The sequence below is a fragment of the Meleagris gallopavo genome, chromosome 2, assembly GCF_905368555.1.
Source record: "Meleagris gallopavo chromosome 2, MGAL_WU_HG_1.1, whole genome shotgun sequence".
In the NCBI taxonomy this organism is placed as follows: domain Eukaryota; kingdom Metazoa; phylum Chordata; class Aves; order Galliformes; family Phasianidae; genus Meleagris; species Meleagris gallopavo.
This window is the reverse complement of record NC_139405.1, coordinates 82,529,542-82,544,418: the sequence shown is the minus strand read 5'-3', so window position 1 is coordinate 82,544,418 and position 14,877 is coordinate 82,529,542. Positions and strand designations below refer to the sequence as shown.

Sequence of the window (14,877 nt, the reverse complement as noted above, 5' to 3'; positions counted from 1 at the left end):
GTGATGTGATTAATTTTGAGATCTGTGAAAAGGAACATGATGTGTTAATGTGGAAAGTGAGAGGAAATGTCATATAAAGTAGTAAGTATATATTTTTTAAAAAAGTGAACATGGATTTTCATTTAACTTTTTCCATAGTAAAAGAAAAAATTCTTCTTAACTAAAGAAGAACAGGGAGAAAATGGTAATTTTTAAAAAATGATAATTTTTAGAGAAATGTAAAATCAACAAGTACGGTTTTGCTTCTAGAAGCAGTTTGATATTCTACACCATTTTTTTCTTTCACTCTCTTATGGAGCCTCAGAGATTCACAAGATTAGACAGATATATAATAAATGTAGAATATCTAGTCACATAAGATATAATAAGAATTTTAAATTCCCGTCTGTCAAAGCTAAGAATATTTCTGAAAGGGTATTTCTGAAGAATTTTAGTGTTATTTTTGCACTCTCTGATATATTTAGCACTTGGAAAGAAATACTGTCATGCTCAGTGGAACTGGTCTTCTCCATTGTCTAACTTTCAAGCTGAGAAAAAAATGTGATGTATTGTGAAGGACCTAACATGGGTTCTGCATCCCTCCAGCTGAAGAAAACTCTGCTAAATCTTGGTCTTCTATCACTGAGATATTTTGAAAATATTATGATTACTGAGTGGCCCGTCATTTGCATCATTAAAATTTGCATTGAACAAGTGTCTTGAAAGCATGTAGTAACCACATGTACAGAGAAGATAGCGGAGATGTGTATGTAATCTATTGTTTACTATTACAAATCTGCAGGTGAGAAGAAAGTTGAAATTTTGACCCCATGTCAATGTATTTATATTTGGAATATCTTCCCTTTTTTATCATCCTTTCCTCTGTAATGAAGAGTTAAAACTAATGCATTAACAGAGAAACTAAAACTCTTCCTAGCTTAAGTCAGTTCTCTGAGTTTCTCATTGCATTGTATTTACCCAACTGCTAAGATCTTTTATAGGCCACAGATACTCAGTGTTGGAATCTAGCTCAGGTGAATCAATAGTTAACAAGTTGGAAAGTAACAGCACACTGACTGTGTAGACAAAGGCACTAGACTTTCTGTATTTTTTTCAAATTCATAAACCTAGCCTTAACAGCACTATTCTATTTTTAGGAAGAAAAAAGTGAATTGTAGTATCAGGGTTGTTCTTTCCTCTTATCTAAAAAGAAAGTAATGGTGTATTACTTAAATTGTAGTTGAGCAGAAAGGACTGTGATCTATTATATATCCATTGCTCAACATCTGTTATGGGGGCAGCATCTTTTATTATGACCTCAGAGTATCATCTACAGGCATACAGATCGGGAGGATTTTATTGAAAATTTACAGTATAGATCATAAAATATATTAACATGTGGCTTGGTCTTCAGATAAACTGAGCACCCTTAACTTTCACTTACTTTAACAATGAACATCTACTCTGTTAGTGACTCTGATATCAGGTCAGTAAGGTACATCAGTTGAAACCATCATCATTCTATTTCTGTACTCAAACATATAAAAAGCTGTGCACAGAAAAATGAGAACATTTGCATCTTGTGAGGAAGTAGGTAAGAGCATTTGTAGTTTTTCATCCTAAGTGTACTTGTAAAATGAGTATAATAAGTTGGCAAGAAAGTGTCTGTTGCTCATTGTTATAATTTAATCTTTCCAAACAAGCAGTAGCAATTTTTGGTATTAGGTTTTATGAAGGTGAAGATCTTATAATATTATTACTTCTCTATACAAATTATTTTGTAAAGGCGGTGTAACTTCAAGAGTAATGTTAGCATTATAACAATAATATCTTTCAATATGCATTGCTATATTATCTTCAACTAATCTGCATCTTAGTTATGCATGTGTACCAGATCTTCTGTTCATGTAAATCACCCTGTGCTTCTGAAGTTAGCTTTGAGACTGGTTGATGCAAGCTGTGGGTATTCCCAGGGACAAGGAGGGAGCATGAAAAGAAACATGAATGTATCCAAGCTCATCATTATCAGCATGATGTCGGAAAACTGTTGTCATAATTGTGAAAAGAAGCATTGACAGAAACTTTTTTAAAATATACAAAGAAACTAAGATGAATATGTATGAAAATATCATAGTTCCTATGTCTGAAATGTAATAGCTCACTGATACTCTGAGCAAGAGAATACATCATAGAGTTCCTCTCTCTAGCATTTCTAAGAATTGCATTAAAGCTTTGTGTGATTTAGTAGTGGCTTTCCTTTTAAAAAAGTTGTATCCTCTCTTTTTTTTTTTTTTTTGTTTTTTATTTGAACAGATACATCAGATCTGAAAGGTCAATAATTCTAATCAATTTCTGCCTGTCTATAATCTCATCAAATATCCTTATCCTGGTTGGACAAACTCAGACACATAACAAGGTATGATAGATTCTGTTACATTTGCACTTAAGTATTGATACTTCTATTTTATTTGTGTTTTGCTTAAAATAATTGCATTTATTTAGTCCTTCACTCATAGGAGTTTGCATTTTTGGTAGGCTACTAACATACAAGAGAAAATATTTACTGTGTTTCATTGTTATTTTTTCCCCTCCAAAAATCCCTTTTGGTATTGGTCCCTCTGGATAATCTGTGCTCTCTGTGGTGGACTTGTATGTTTTCTAACTAAATTTCAAAGCAAAAAGTTCAAAGACTCAACATCAAAAGCACAAATTTGGATTCATTATAATAGTTGTAATAGGATTGTGCTACAGTTTTGGTTTTGATTTTTTTTTTTTTTTTGTCTTTTTATTAACACACTGGTACTCAAAAGGCAAGTGGAAATTGCTTAGAAGTTAGAGTACTACTCTTGAAAAAGTGCACAGACATCGTAACAAGCTATAGATTTCTGACTGATGTAGCTATAAGAAAGTAACAACCCTGCATATCTTATTTAGTGATAGACTACTGATTTATTAGTAATCTGTTCTCAGACTTTCTGAACACAGAAATCATTTGCCTCTTTCCTGCAGAGCAGGGCTGTGTTAGTGTTTGGAGGAGCTACTCAGTGCCTACTGATGTTGGACAGTGACAACAAATGACTGTTTAAAATTAACTGTAGATACCTGTAGATAGCTTGGAATATAAAATAGAACATAACTGGCAGATAGGTCTGTAGGTAATAGAGTGGTGTTGAAGTTTGCAGTAAGCAAAAACCTGTGAAGTAATTCTTTAACCCAGTATTTCATACTGCATAATGCACTGCTCGTGTTGATTTTTCTCAATCCAATGAAATACCTTCATCATTCTGTTGTAATTACAATTTTTATTTAATCTACAATTAACCATTTATTAATTTTAGATGAGCTCTTAGAAATTTAGCTGACAGAAGTATCATAAGCTCAATGGGAGTTACATTGCTGTACTTTGAAAAACATATCCAAAACCAAAAATTATCATTTCCAATACAAAACTTAACAAAATTATTGAAATTAAGATATTAGTATGTTCTAAATTGAAATTAAAATTAATTAAAATTGAAATTTTGTAGAGGTGCAAGCAAAAAAATATTATTTTGTAGAAGGAAACCATGAGACTCTCAAAGACTTTGTTCAGTGGAAAAAAGTTGGACATCCGCAGATAACTTCAGAATGCCAGTAACAGTGGAAGACAGGAGAAAGATTTAACCCATGTGGAATTTCCACATTAACATGCACAGTCATATATAGTATGTTATTATCAATTTCAAGGCTGTATTGCCATCGTGGAATTAGCATTTGAGTGCGCTAGAATGACTGTATTTGAGAACATGTTCCTGAGGTATGTTGGCACCTTTACTCCAATGCTTTACACTGGGAACACTGAACTGAACATCCTTTTTATGAATCTTAATCTCTTTGATCTCCCTCGCTTCTGCTTGCTGAAATCCTAAAAGTGAAGAGATTATGTTGACTTCTTTTTGGGAACTGCTGATCCTAAGAATAGAGATGTCCGGAGAAAATTATTGACAGAAAAACCAACACGTCACATGGTTTTTGAATATACAGACTGAAAAAATGACTCTAAAATACCACTTTTTATTAGCTTATCTTCTTTCTGAGTCCATGTCTTGCTCTTGATACATTTAGCACCAGGAAGCTTCTAGACAGGGAGTACCTCTGATGGATCAAAGGAAGAATATATTTTTTATATTGAAGATATTCCTTGTTACACACCAAATGTCTTTTTTTCACCAGGTCCAGTGACCTGTGAATTTATTGTACCTCCAAGAGACTAATCTGTGAAACCATCAACCAGCTAAAGCTAGTGTTTAGCAAAGGCTTAGTCAAATTAAAGCAATCAGACCTGAGTATGACTTCACTATGTTTGCAAATAAGGATATGTTTTGGCATGATATGTTTTTCAGTACAAGTTCTAGAATCTTTATTTTTAGTGCTCGTATATGACCATCGGAAGTCAGTGTTTGATTTTTAGTTTTTAGATATAGGTTACAATACTGACATCTGTAGGAAAAAATATGTTTTCATTTTGCTGAGCTGGAAAATTAAATATGGAAATTAGAACTTCAGAAAGATCTGTGTTTCCTGGTGAAAAACATTGTAGATTTTGTTTCTAGGATTTTGTTATTTACCACAAGCCAAAATAATTTATGTTTTTAGGGTTTGTTTGAAGGGTTTGAGTGAAATCTTGGAAAATACTTTATCCAGAATAATGTAATATTCAAGTCAACTTTTAAAAATTATTATTCTATGTTAAAGACTGTGATGGTATTTTATGGTCAGAAGATGAGATCAGTGATTTTAATGTATCAGAGAATTTGAGAAATATGATATGCTGTAATTGACTGCTTATTTATTCTGTTCCATTCTTAATCTTGCAATTTGCTTGTTATTGGGCATCTAAGTAGTTAACCATATGATGCTGTTGATGTTCACAGAATTGAAGAATGCTCTGCTTTTCCTTTGCTTTGGATTTGTTTGAGTTTAAACTGTCCCAAGTGCTATATGTGTGTTTAATCAATGGATATACAGATGGTGGGTGGGGTGTGTGTGTGTGCGCGCGTCCATCCATCTGTCTGTCCAGGGGCTTGGCTAATATAATTTATATTAGAGGAAATGAGAGAAAGTCACTCACCCTGTCCTGGGCTTGTGAGATGAACTCCTGACGGAGCAGATCTCCAGAGAGATCCTTCCCCACTGGCAGTCAGCTCTTAAATGGGTCTAGGAGAGGTGGAGCCAGGCTCCACCCCCTTCCTGCAGCACAGGTGAATTGCCTTCACCTGTGCTCCCGTGGCTGACTCATTGCTCACCTCAGGTGATCAATCAAAGGTTCAGGCCGTGATTCAGCAGCCCCATACAATGTGTGCATATTCCCTTTGAGATTGAATGTTTGTAAATCTGGATAAAGGTGAATTCAATTTTAAATTTGAATCATGTGTGAATTAAGTGTACTGAGTGTGCATTTATGACAAACAGGATTTTGTCAGTTGGTGAAGTTCATAGTTATGTACATTGAACACAACATCCACCACTTCTGTTAATTTCAAAGCTATCCCATCTCCAGGAAATTTATTTTATACATAAGATTTTTTAATGTACATATTGACATTTATGGCAGAAAAAATATTGACTCTCTTGGTCTGAATAAGTGTAAGTTCTCTTTTATTTACTTTTTGCTTTATGTAAATCATAGATACTTGGCATGTTGAGTTTTGATGTGCTCTTTTAAGGTTGAATACATTCTTGATGTTTTTATAAAAGCTTCTTTTAGTGAGAACTGCATTTGAATATTACACTCTTGATAGCTCAACTGAGTTCTGCCTTTCTCAGTGAAAAAAGAATATGGTACTTCCCATAGGCAGAATGGCCACATTATTTACAGAGGAAAGCATAGTTTTTCCATTTCTTATATTCCTTTTTTAAAAGTGATTTTTTCTCCTGTTTCAGTATGTAAAATGTAACTTGAGGACACTAACATTAGACCAGAAGTCTAGGTCACGAGGCATCTTATCTAGTTGTAGAATTCTTACTGATCTAGGAGGGAGTATGGTTCCTCTTGGAAAATTTGGACTGAAATAGCAAAGTAAAAAAAAAAAAATTAAAAAAAGTTTGTCAGCATAAATGCCGAACTTGTTGTGCATTTTATTGGAGGGCCTATCTGAGAAATGTTCTGCCTTTTTCAGTATGTTTCCCCAAGATTTTCCAAACACAGAATTTTATTCAGAGCTGCCTTAATCAAACTTTGTAAGAGATTTCTGTTTTGTCAGATTCCATTTTGAAGCACAGTTCACTGAAGGATGAGTTTGCAATAATATTATAAATTTACTTACATATCATGTTTCAATATAATCAGTGCTATACTGAGTATGATAGGCTTATAAATTTAATTTTGATGCTTCTTTCTTGTTTTCATGTTTCTTGTTTTCATGTTTCTTGTTTTCATGTCCAAAGTAAAACTTAATGTTAGATGTTTGCCACATAATCTAATTTAAATGTGAGGATACCTGTAATGTTATTGATACACCAGGGATAGCCTTTTTACAGCTGAATCTAGTTGTAATGTTGAAATGAAGCTTCCCAAATTAAGGAAAGGTAACACTTTTCTTATATAACCTAACTGCTCAAGTATCTGTTATTTCACAAATACTGTGAGATATACTTACATCTACAAAAGCAATATGCTTTTAATTTGAAGAGATTGACAGCTTTCTTTGGGGAAATCTATCAGTGATTTTTAAATTTCACTGTAATGGAACTCTTACTATATTATCTGTTTCTTAATGTTCTTACCATCAGGAAAATGATTTTATTTATTTTATATGTGGACCTTTGGCACTAAAACAATACATCTTTATTTATGCTACTGATCCCATTTAATGAACAGATTCTCTACTCCAAATAAGTTATATTTACAAATGGGTAAAAGTTAATTATTTTCTATACTGTCTGTTTCTGATCATATTTGAGTTCATTGCTGGAATTCGGGTCACTTGTAAAAAATAGGCATATTTTTAGAAATGTCATAAAACCCTGTACATTTTGTTAGTCAGACCTGTATGTGCCAGGGAATACCAGGAAAGATGTTTGGGAATAAGGCAACATTTAGCAACCCTGATATTCTGTATCAACCCTGTTTAATTGCAATATCCAGTTTATTATGCTTGCTATTTACATTTTGGAATTAATCTCCCCTGAAAGTAGGTTAAAAAATGCAGTTATTTTAGAATTTGATGTCTTTGACCACCAAAAGCACGTAACATAAACAAACAGTGGTCTTAATAAAAGTATTGTGAACAAGCAAAAAAAAAATCATAAAATTTTATAGATTACAAGATTTGAGTGGCCACTAAATAGGCCAATTGGATAAAAATAAACCCAGTTTTAGGTTTTCTTTGTTTTTTGTTTGTTTTTAAATAGGCATTTAAGCAAAAGAGTCAAATAGGAGTAGAAAGGAGCTGAGAAGCCACAGTGGCACGTTCCCACAGCACTCTGAAGCAGCTGACTGTGTAACTAGGACTCCCTCAGGTTTTGAGAAACAGTGGGTGGAGGGATCCCCTGAGAACCCAGCAAATGTTCAGGTGGCATTAGTACTGTCTCTAACCATGTGACTCTTGCCCCATATCTGCCACCACCTTACAGATGCAGGCATCATGGCAATATATCTCCTAGGAAACAGCAGGGGAGACCTAAGAGCAGATGGAATGAACAGAGAAATGATGCTAACACAGCATTAAGGCTGTTTTAGAAAATCAATGAGAATGTAGGGAATTCAGCGTCTCAAGCAGTAGAACTCTGTACTTGAGCTCGTGCTCTGAGATCTTTAGGATGATACCATCCACTTAATCAATAAGGCCTGGGCAAATATGTCCTTCCATTTTTTTGCCAGTACCCAGTTGTCACTTTCTCTGCTGACTGTCATTTATTTCTTTGTGTGCAACAGTTTATTGAACAGAATAGGTCAAATCTCACAGAAACCCACAGTTAAATAGGTCATCTCTCAGAGTACACTGCACCACACACATCTGCCTGCTGTGTATTTGGGAACTCAGGAACAATTAACTGAAGAGCCCACTTAACATAAATATTACAGGAATAGGTCTGCTTAAGCAATACTGTTTCACCATGCCAAATTCTGACCAAACCTGTTGACATAAGTGGAATTAGCTACCTTTTTTTAGATTCTCAAGCGAACTTCTGGGAGCAGATCTTTCTTACTCAAGATCATTAAACATTGTCATTCATTCTACTGTTAACCTGCCTCAGTGGGAAAGGTAACATTCTCATAAGTACCTGCCACTCCGTTTCTCAAAATACATCAACTTTATCATTCACTTTGCTGCTTCTAAACAAACTAGACATTTCAATTTTATGTGGGCTAAAGAAAGAGATTGGGTAGACATTATCAGCATGTAATCTGTGCTTCCAGTCCCCAGAACCCTGATCAGAACTCTGTGACCTATTTTAGAATAACAGAAATTTTCAGTTAGGAAGTTTATCTGGTTCTACATCCTTCTCAAACCAGAGTCAGCTGTAAGGTCAGAACTGGTTATCCAGAGTTAAAGACTTGACTTTATGTAGTCATGTCTTGAAAATCTCCAATTGTAGAGACTGCATGAAACCTTGAGAAACTCCCCAATGCTTGACTATTCTCACAGCTAAAAGGCATTTGCATGTACCTTCTTTGGACTTTTCTTGTTTCAATTTGTGTTAATTGTCCTTTGTCATCCCAACCCAAACCTCTGTGAAGACATTGGGTACATCTTTTCAATCAGCTCTCTGTAGGCACTGACAGACTGGTGTTATGTGCCCCTGAAGCCCTGTCTTCTCCAGGCTAAGCAAGCACACCTTCTTCAGTTTTTCCTCACAATGCATGTGTTCTAGCTCCAAACCATACTCATGGACTCTGCTAAATTCACCATAAGACTTTCTTGTATTGGGTGTCCCAATTGTATTGGACATGATATTCTAAATGTGATCTAATGAGTGCTGAAAAAGGGAGGAAAACCATTTGTCAGTATACTACCTGTGCTCCTGCTGATGCAGCTTTGAATGCGCTTGACCAATTGTGCTGCCAGGGCACACTGTTGACTCATATTCAGTTCACTTCCCCATCCCTCCAGCACCTTTAGCTCTCTCTAGATGGCAACATTGCCCTTGACCGTGTTTGGTCCTATCTTCAAAGTTTAACAAGAACTTTGCTGCCTATTCCCTGCCAATGACATTAAAGACAGGTCATTGTAGTACTCCACTTGTTATTTGCCTCCAGGTAAATTGCCACCCAATCCAACCTGTTTCTTATCTTTTTAGTTGTTTACTCATCTGCCTGTGACCTCCTGGTCTAGATATAAAAACGTTGTTGAAGATTTTATTGGAGCTCATTTAAATGAATTTAATAATTTTAATTAATTTAATTAAAAAAAAACAATGTTTTTTGAACGTGTGACCCATGACTCACACCTGTGTCAGCTCCAACAGCTCTCAGCTGGTGAGTGTCTTCACCCATCCAACCGCTCACGCAGACATGCTGAGAGGCACGGTGCTGATGCATTGTGTTCCCTCCTCCCTTATTGTAGCATTGGGTTTGGTACTGTAGTGTGTGCCTTACCTGTCCTTCCTCAGCCCAAAGTAAACAGACCAGGCTTTACCCTCTGCTGTCCTGCTGTTCTCAAAATAGTATGTGCTGGGAGTTGTTTGTTTGTTTTTTCCATGTTCTTCAGGACCTTTTTAGAATAGTTTGATCTCTTCTGGAATTCACCCCCACAGTCCTGAGCTCATTCTCTTATAAACACCTGTTTGAATCATTTCAGACAATCTGTTGATGACTCAAGTAGCTATTCTGGGCTTCACACCTATTCTCTATTTCTTTGTTGCTTGTTTGTTGAATTCTAGTGGAAATAGAATAACAGTCAATGGGAAGTAGATTGACCTACAGACAAATGTGTTTTCATTTATGTAACAATGATCTTAAATAAAAAGTGGAAAACATAAACACTTATAAGTGACTACAGTAAAAATATTTTTAAATGAAGGTGTCATAGGAATATACTTCACAAAGCTAAACATTTTGAACAATAGCAGTAACAGTAATAGCAGCTTGGTTATTTTCATTCTAGTATGAAGGTTGCTTCTCCAATGTGAAGTTTTCTATGTGGATTACCATGTCTGAAAAGGCAGGCATACAATTCACTTGCCATATGTACCAAAACAGATACAAAAATTATATCAAGATGTTTTTGATATAAATATCTGGTAAAATAATACATTAAAAATACTATTCTTTGGTAAATGTAGTGTAAAGCTCATGTTCTGAAACAATCTGTATAAAATCATTACTTTTTATTTATATCAAAATAAAACATTAGAAAGCATAAATTCTTTTGTAAGATTATTGTTTAAAGAACAATGGTGTAAATTTCGTACAAAAGGTTATTTACTTATTGTACTAGATTTTATTTATACTCCCCTACAATTCCCTGTTGTGTCTGCATATTTTCAGGAACATATGGTATGGTTTAACCTTGACATACACTATGAAGTTCATTTTTACAGTTAACTCTTCTTTTGTTGACCTATATAAGGTTTTGGGCCCCCATATCTTGCAGTTAAGGTAAATGAATTCTGGATTGATCAGGTTCTTCGTTTGGTCTTATTAGAAACTAGAAAATGAGCATTCTTTCTTTATATACTACATATTTCACTCTGAAACAAATTACATAGAAGTTCACAGAATCAGACTCAGAGCTGGCTTAAGAGATGGTATGTAAATGAATTGTGAGATTTGTGTTATCATTGAAGTACACTCAGGTCTGGAAACAGCTCCTAAGTAAATCAGTTCACTTTTTTACTGAGAGGGGGGGAGCAGGGGGAGATGGAGGAAAGGGAGAAGTGAATTCTTTTTTGCGGAATGCAATCAAACTAATCCAGAATGCTGTTTGGAACAGCAGTCAGAACTAATTGCTCCAGAAGCGCAAGAAGTTTTGCCCTGGCCAATTGCAAGTTAGCCTACACTTTACATTTACTCTTTACTTTTTAGCAACTAGGTGGAAACTCAAGAATAATCACCAAATCCTGTCCTTTCCTGCCTTTTCTTTCTAATGAAATAACAGAGGTCACATATGCAGAACCCCTTGAAGTTGGCATTCACTAAATGTGATCCTAGTATACTTATAACATCATGAGAAAAAAGTGTTAGATGCTGTAGATCACAGTGGGACTTAGTCACAATAGGGATGCTCGGCTTGTTAAACTCCTAGTTACAGTTAGGCATCAAAATAATGTACCCAGAGATCCTTTTTGGTATTAGTGTAAAATGCATTCAGTGCCTCTAGTTTTAGACTTGCTGAAACATGATCTTTTAGATTTGTTTTCTTGGACACTGTGTGGGAACTATTAAGGCACAGCCTGAACCACTGATTGATCATCTGGGTAAGGGCCTGGTCAGCCCTGAGAGCACAGGTTCAGCTGTGTGACCATAAGGGGTGGAGCCTGGCTGCACATCTCCTAGACCCCATTTTAAGGGCTGAATGCCTCTATGGAAGGACCTCTGGTTGGAGATCCCTCCTTGCGGGGTCCTTTCTGTGAGTCTAGATCTTCAGAGGTGAGTGAGCACCTTTACTTCTCCTGTGAAGTACCATCCTATGGGCACTGGTCCCTTTTCTCTTACATTCCTGTATTCCTTTCACTGTGTTAATCTTTTCAATTGTAACAGATACACATTCTTGTTACCTTAAATCCCAGTGAGTCATGCTGTAGGCATCAAATGTGGTGCTGATAAATTTGACAGTAACTGTGTTTTAGTGTTTTTCTCTTTTGATGGTTTTGTCACAATTTGTATAAAACTGACATTGTGGATGAATAAGTAGATATTTTGTGGAATTTAATAGAAAATCATGCTTAGAATACTTGTTGAAAGAAAATTGTAAAGATAAGTTTAAGAAGTGTGCATTTAGCTATAATCATGAACGTTTTAAATGAATGTAATTGTGAGATTTGCAAAACCGCAGGGAAATGTACATGTTTGTAATAAAAAGGACTCACGCTGTTAAAACTGATAGAATTTCTGAAATGTCAAGAAAGTTCAGTTTGCACTAGAGTTGTGGGTTTAAAAACAGGATGGAAAACATGCTAGTGTCTTTCTTTTCTGAAGAAAACTGAAATGTATCTGGCACAAAAAGTCCAGCAGTTGGAAGGAAGTATGAATAAGGTTGGCACAAAATGTTTTTGCATTAGTAAGTGATTACATCTCTCTTTCTTTCTCTAATTAGTAGTATGGCATATAATTAGTGTTCTGTGCTCTTTATTTCATAAAAAGTCAGATCTTCAAACTATCCCATGTTTATTAAATAATTTCTCTAAGGTAGGAAATGGATTATTATTCTTTAAATACCACTTAAAGTTAGGTGAAGGCTTAAAATGAAAATGGTTTTCTTAACAACCTTAACGGAGCAATACACAGCAAAAAGCAATGTGTCAGAACCTATACACCTTGGGTTTTAAAAGGATAGGATTAATTTTAAATCTGTTGTTATTTGCATTGAGATTTTACACTCCTTATATTTAAAATAGCTTTCAAGTCTGTCTTTAGAGCATATCCTCTTATGTTAAGTCAGTCAGAATTCAGACTTGAGTGCTAGCGATTTAATTATTGCTATAAAACCTTCATTTTAGCACTGCTTATCTTTAAAAGTAAATACAGGATAGTAATAATGTTTCTCTGAACTGAATGATCTCACAAGGCTTTGCAGTCATACTACAATGGAAGTAAAACGGCTTTGCTATGAATCATAGTTAGACCTTGTTATCAGTGCAGCATTAACTATAGAACTGCTGCTAGACTGAGTTTGTCTCTTGTAACTATTCATAAACCTCATTCCATAAAATCTCTCCAGAAACCTATTTGTAAGAGTTTAAACCTGATCAAATGTCTGTTTCCCTTTGTCTCTAAAAGATTTTCCTTTTGGAAGGAGGACTCAACTACATTATATGCCACCAGTCAAAATATATTCTTGACAGATTGTTAAACTTAAGTGAGAAGACTGATTCACATTCCATTAAATACCTAGAGAACATGTCTATCCTCATTAATCAGTGGCTGCTAAACAATAAAACATGTCCATTTATTTGTAGGAAATTGTCAATCAATTACAGATAGGATGATTCCAAAGTGTTGAGTTGTCATTAGTCTCTGGGCACACAATTTGCCAATACAAAATTCAAGGCTTGAAATCAATTAGAACTAATCGAAATTGTGCTGCCTTGCAGTTGCCATGGCTAGGAGCATGCACGCAAGTTATCAATACATCTCGCTTGTTATCCCATGACAACTTGATTGCATATTTGAGCCTCTGGAGGTGTTAGTTCATTGAAGTTTCAGTACTCACTAAATACTGCATGATATGCAAAGCAGATACGAAACTGAATGTTGAATTTTTTTTGTCAAAAAAGCTCTATGTAGATTTTCAATTGAGGCATGTGTGTATTGCCCATAGCACAAGTAGATCTTGGAAGTCTCTCAGTGTTACCCATCTTAAATGATTTGTATGGGCTTTGCTAGACTCATCTGATGGTCCTTTTGAAATTAAAATTTTATCATGTGTCAACTAGGACTGGCTTGAGTGACTTGGATTCACTTGTCTTTTCTGGAAATTTATGCGCGAAACACCTGCAAGCATGCTGTGAAAGCTTAACTTTCTGGAAAGCATACCAGTTGTTTTGAAGAAAAGAAAATAAAAATAGATGATTATGAATGCATGAAACAGCATTGCAGTGCATTCCCTAGCTTATTTCTTCTACAGACTTGTTAGGCTCAAATGCGCAATGCTGTGACAGTCAGTTTCTCTGACCCTGGCAATACCTTTGTTTTCAGTTGCTTCTAAAAAATAGTACATCTGAAATGTAATATTATTCAGTTTTTAACTATAGGAAAAGAAACTGTGTGCTTTCTAGCACACTGGAAAATTGCTACCCCGCAATGATCTAAACCTGCTAGTGCAATCAGTTTAGAAAGCTGCTGTGTGTGCAGAGGATGGCACTGATTTCAGTAGTAGGCTCTGCAGGCAAAGTGATCTGATCTGCATAGATCACAGAGTCTGCTAAGGGAATTCCCAGCAGAGGAGTGGAGAGAATACAGATAAACTTTCCAGCAGTAATTTGTTTCTAACATTGTCATTTGATGCATGGACGTAGTCTGGGAGATTTCCTAGGAGGAGACATTCATGCAAGTATGTAATTTAAAATCATTTATTTTAACATTTTTGCATTTTTAGTTAACATTTTACACTTACTAATTTTAGTTGCCAAGATGCATCTGAGAGACGTGTATCATTAATTATTAATTATTGTTGTTGATGTAAAAAATAAACCTATCATTAAGGCTCTGGGAGTATTTCCAACATCAACAAATTTTCAATTTAATTTATTAACATGTATTTTTTTTTTATTTCTCCCTCCAGTCAGACCCTCAATTTAGTTTGTACTCACACCTCCCACAGGGAAAAGCCTGAGCAAATATATTAGCCTTGTACTATTTTCTCAATGTCAGCACATTAAGATCTGTCAGCTCTCCCATAGAAGCATGAAGGTTGGGAAAAAGTTGAGGACACCTTCAGCGTAGTGAGATAGCTGATAATTTTGACCTTAGGAATGTTAAGTGTTGCACAGAAGCAGTGGACGTTCTGAAGAAAGCTGGATCTGAAACTCTCATCAGGTATAATAGAGTGAAAGAAAATGTTTTGTTTCTGCCCAACAAAAATAGTGAGGCTGGTATATCCTAGAGGGGAAAGCTGTACTGGAGACAGTAGTGCTGTAAAAACAAGTTTGTTCTAATTGATTACAGTCATATATCAGTGGAATCAAATAATGTTTGTTTGTTTGCATTAGCAAAGGCTTCTGACTGATCTGAAAGCGTTATGCGCTGAGCATTCC

The 14,877-nt window shown here is 35.3% G+C and overlaps 1 protein-coding gene across 5 annotated transcripts in view; it reads left to right on the top strand.

The window, feature by feature from the left end:
- Positions 1 to 14,877, top strand: part of ADGRB3 (adhesion G protein-coupled receptor B3) — a 458,877-nt gene that overhangs the window by 365,487 nt on the left and 78,513 nt on the right. For all 5 annotated transcript variants that reach the window (XM_085217833.1, XM_085217831.1, XM_085217832.1 and 2 more), the window contains one exon: positions 2,293 to 2,395. In XM_085217833.1, the coding sequence (XP_085073959.1) occupies positions 2,293 to 2,395 (103 nt within the window). The remainder of the gene's footprint in view (positions 1 to 2,292; positions 2,396 to 14,877) is intronic.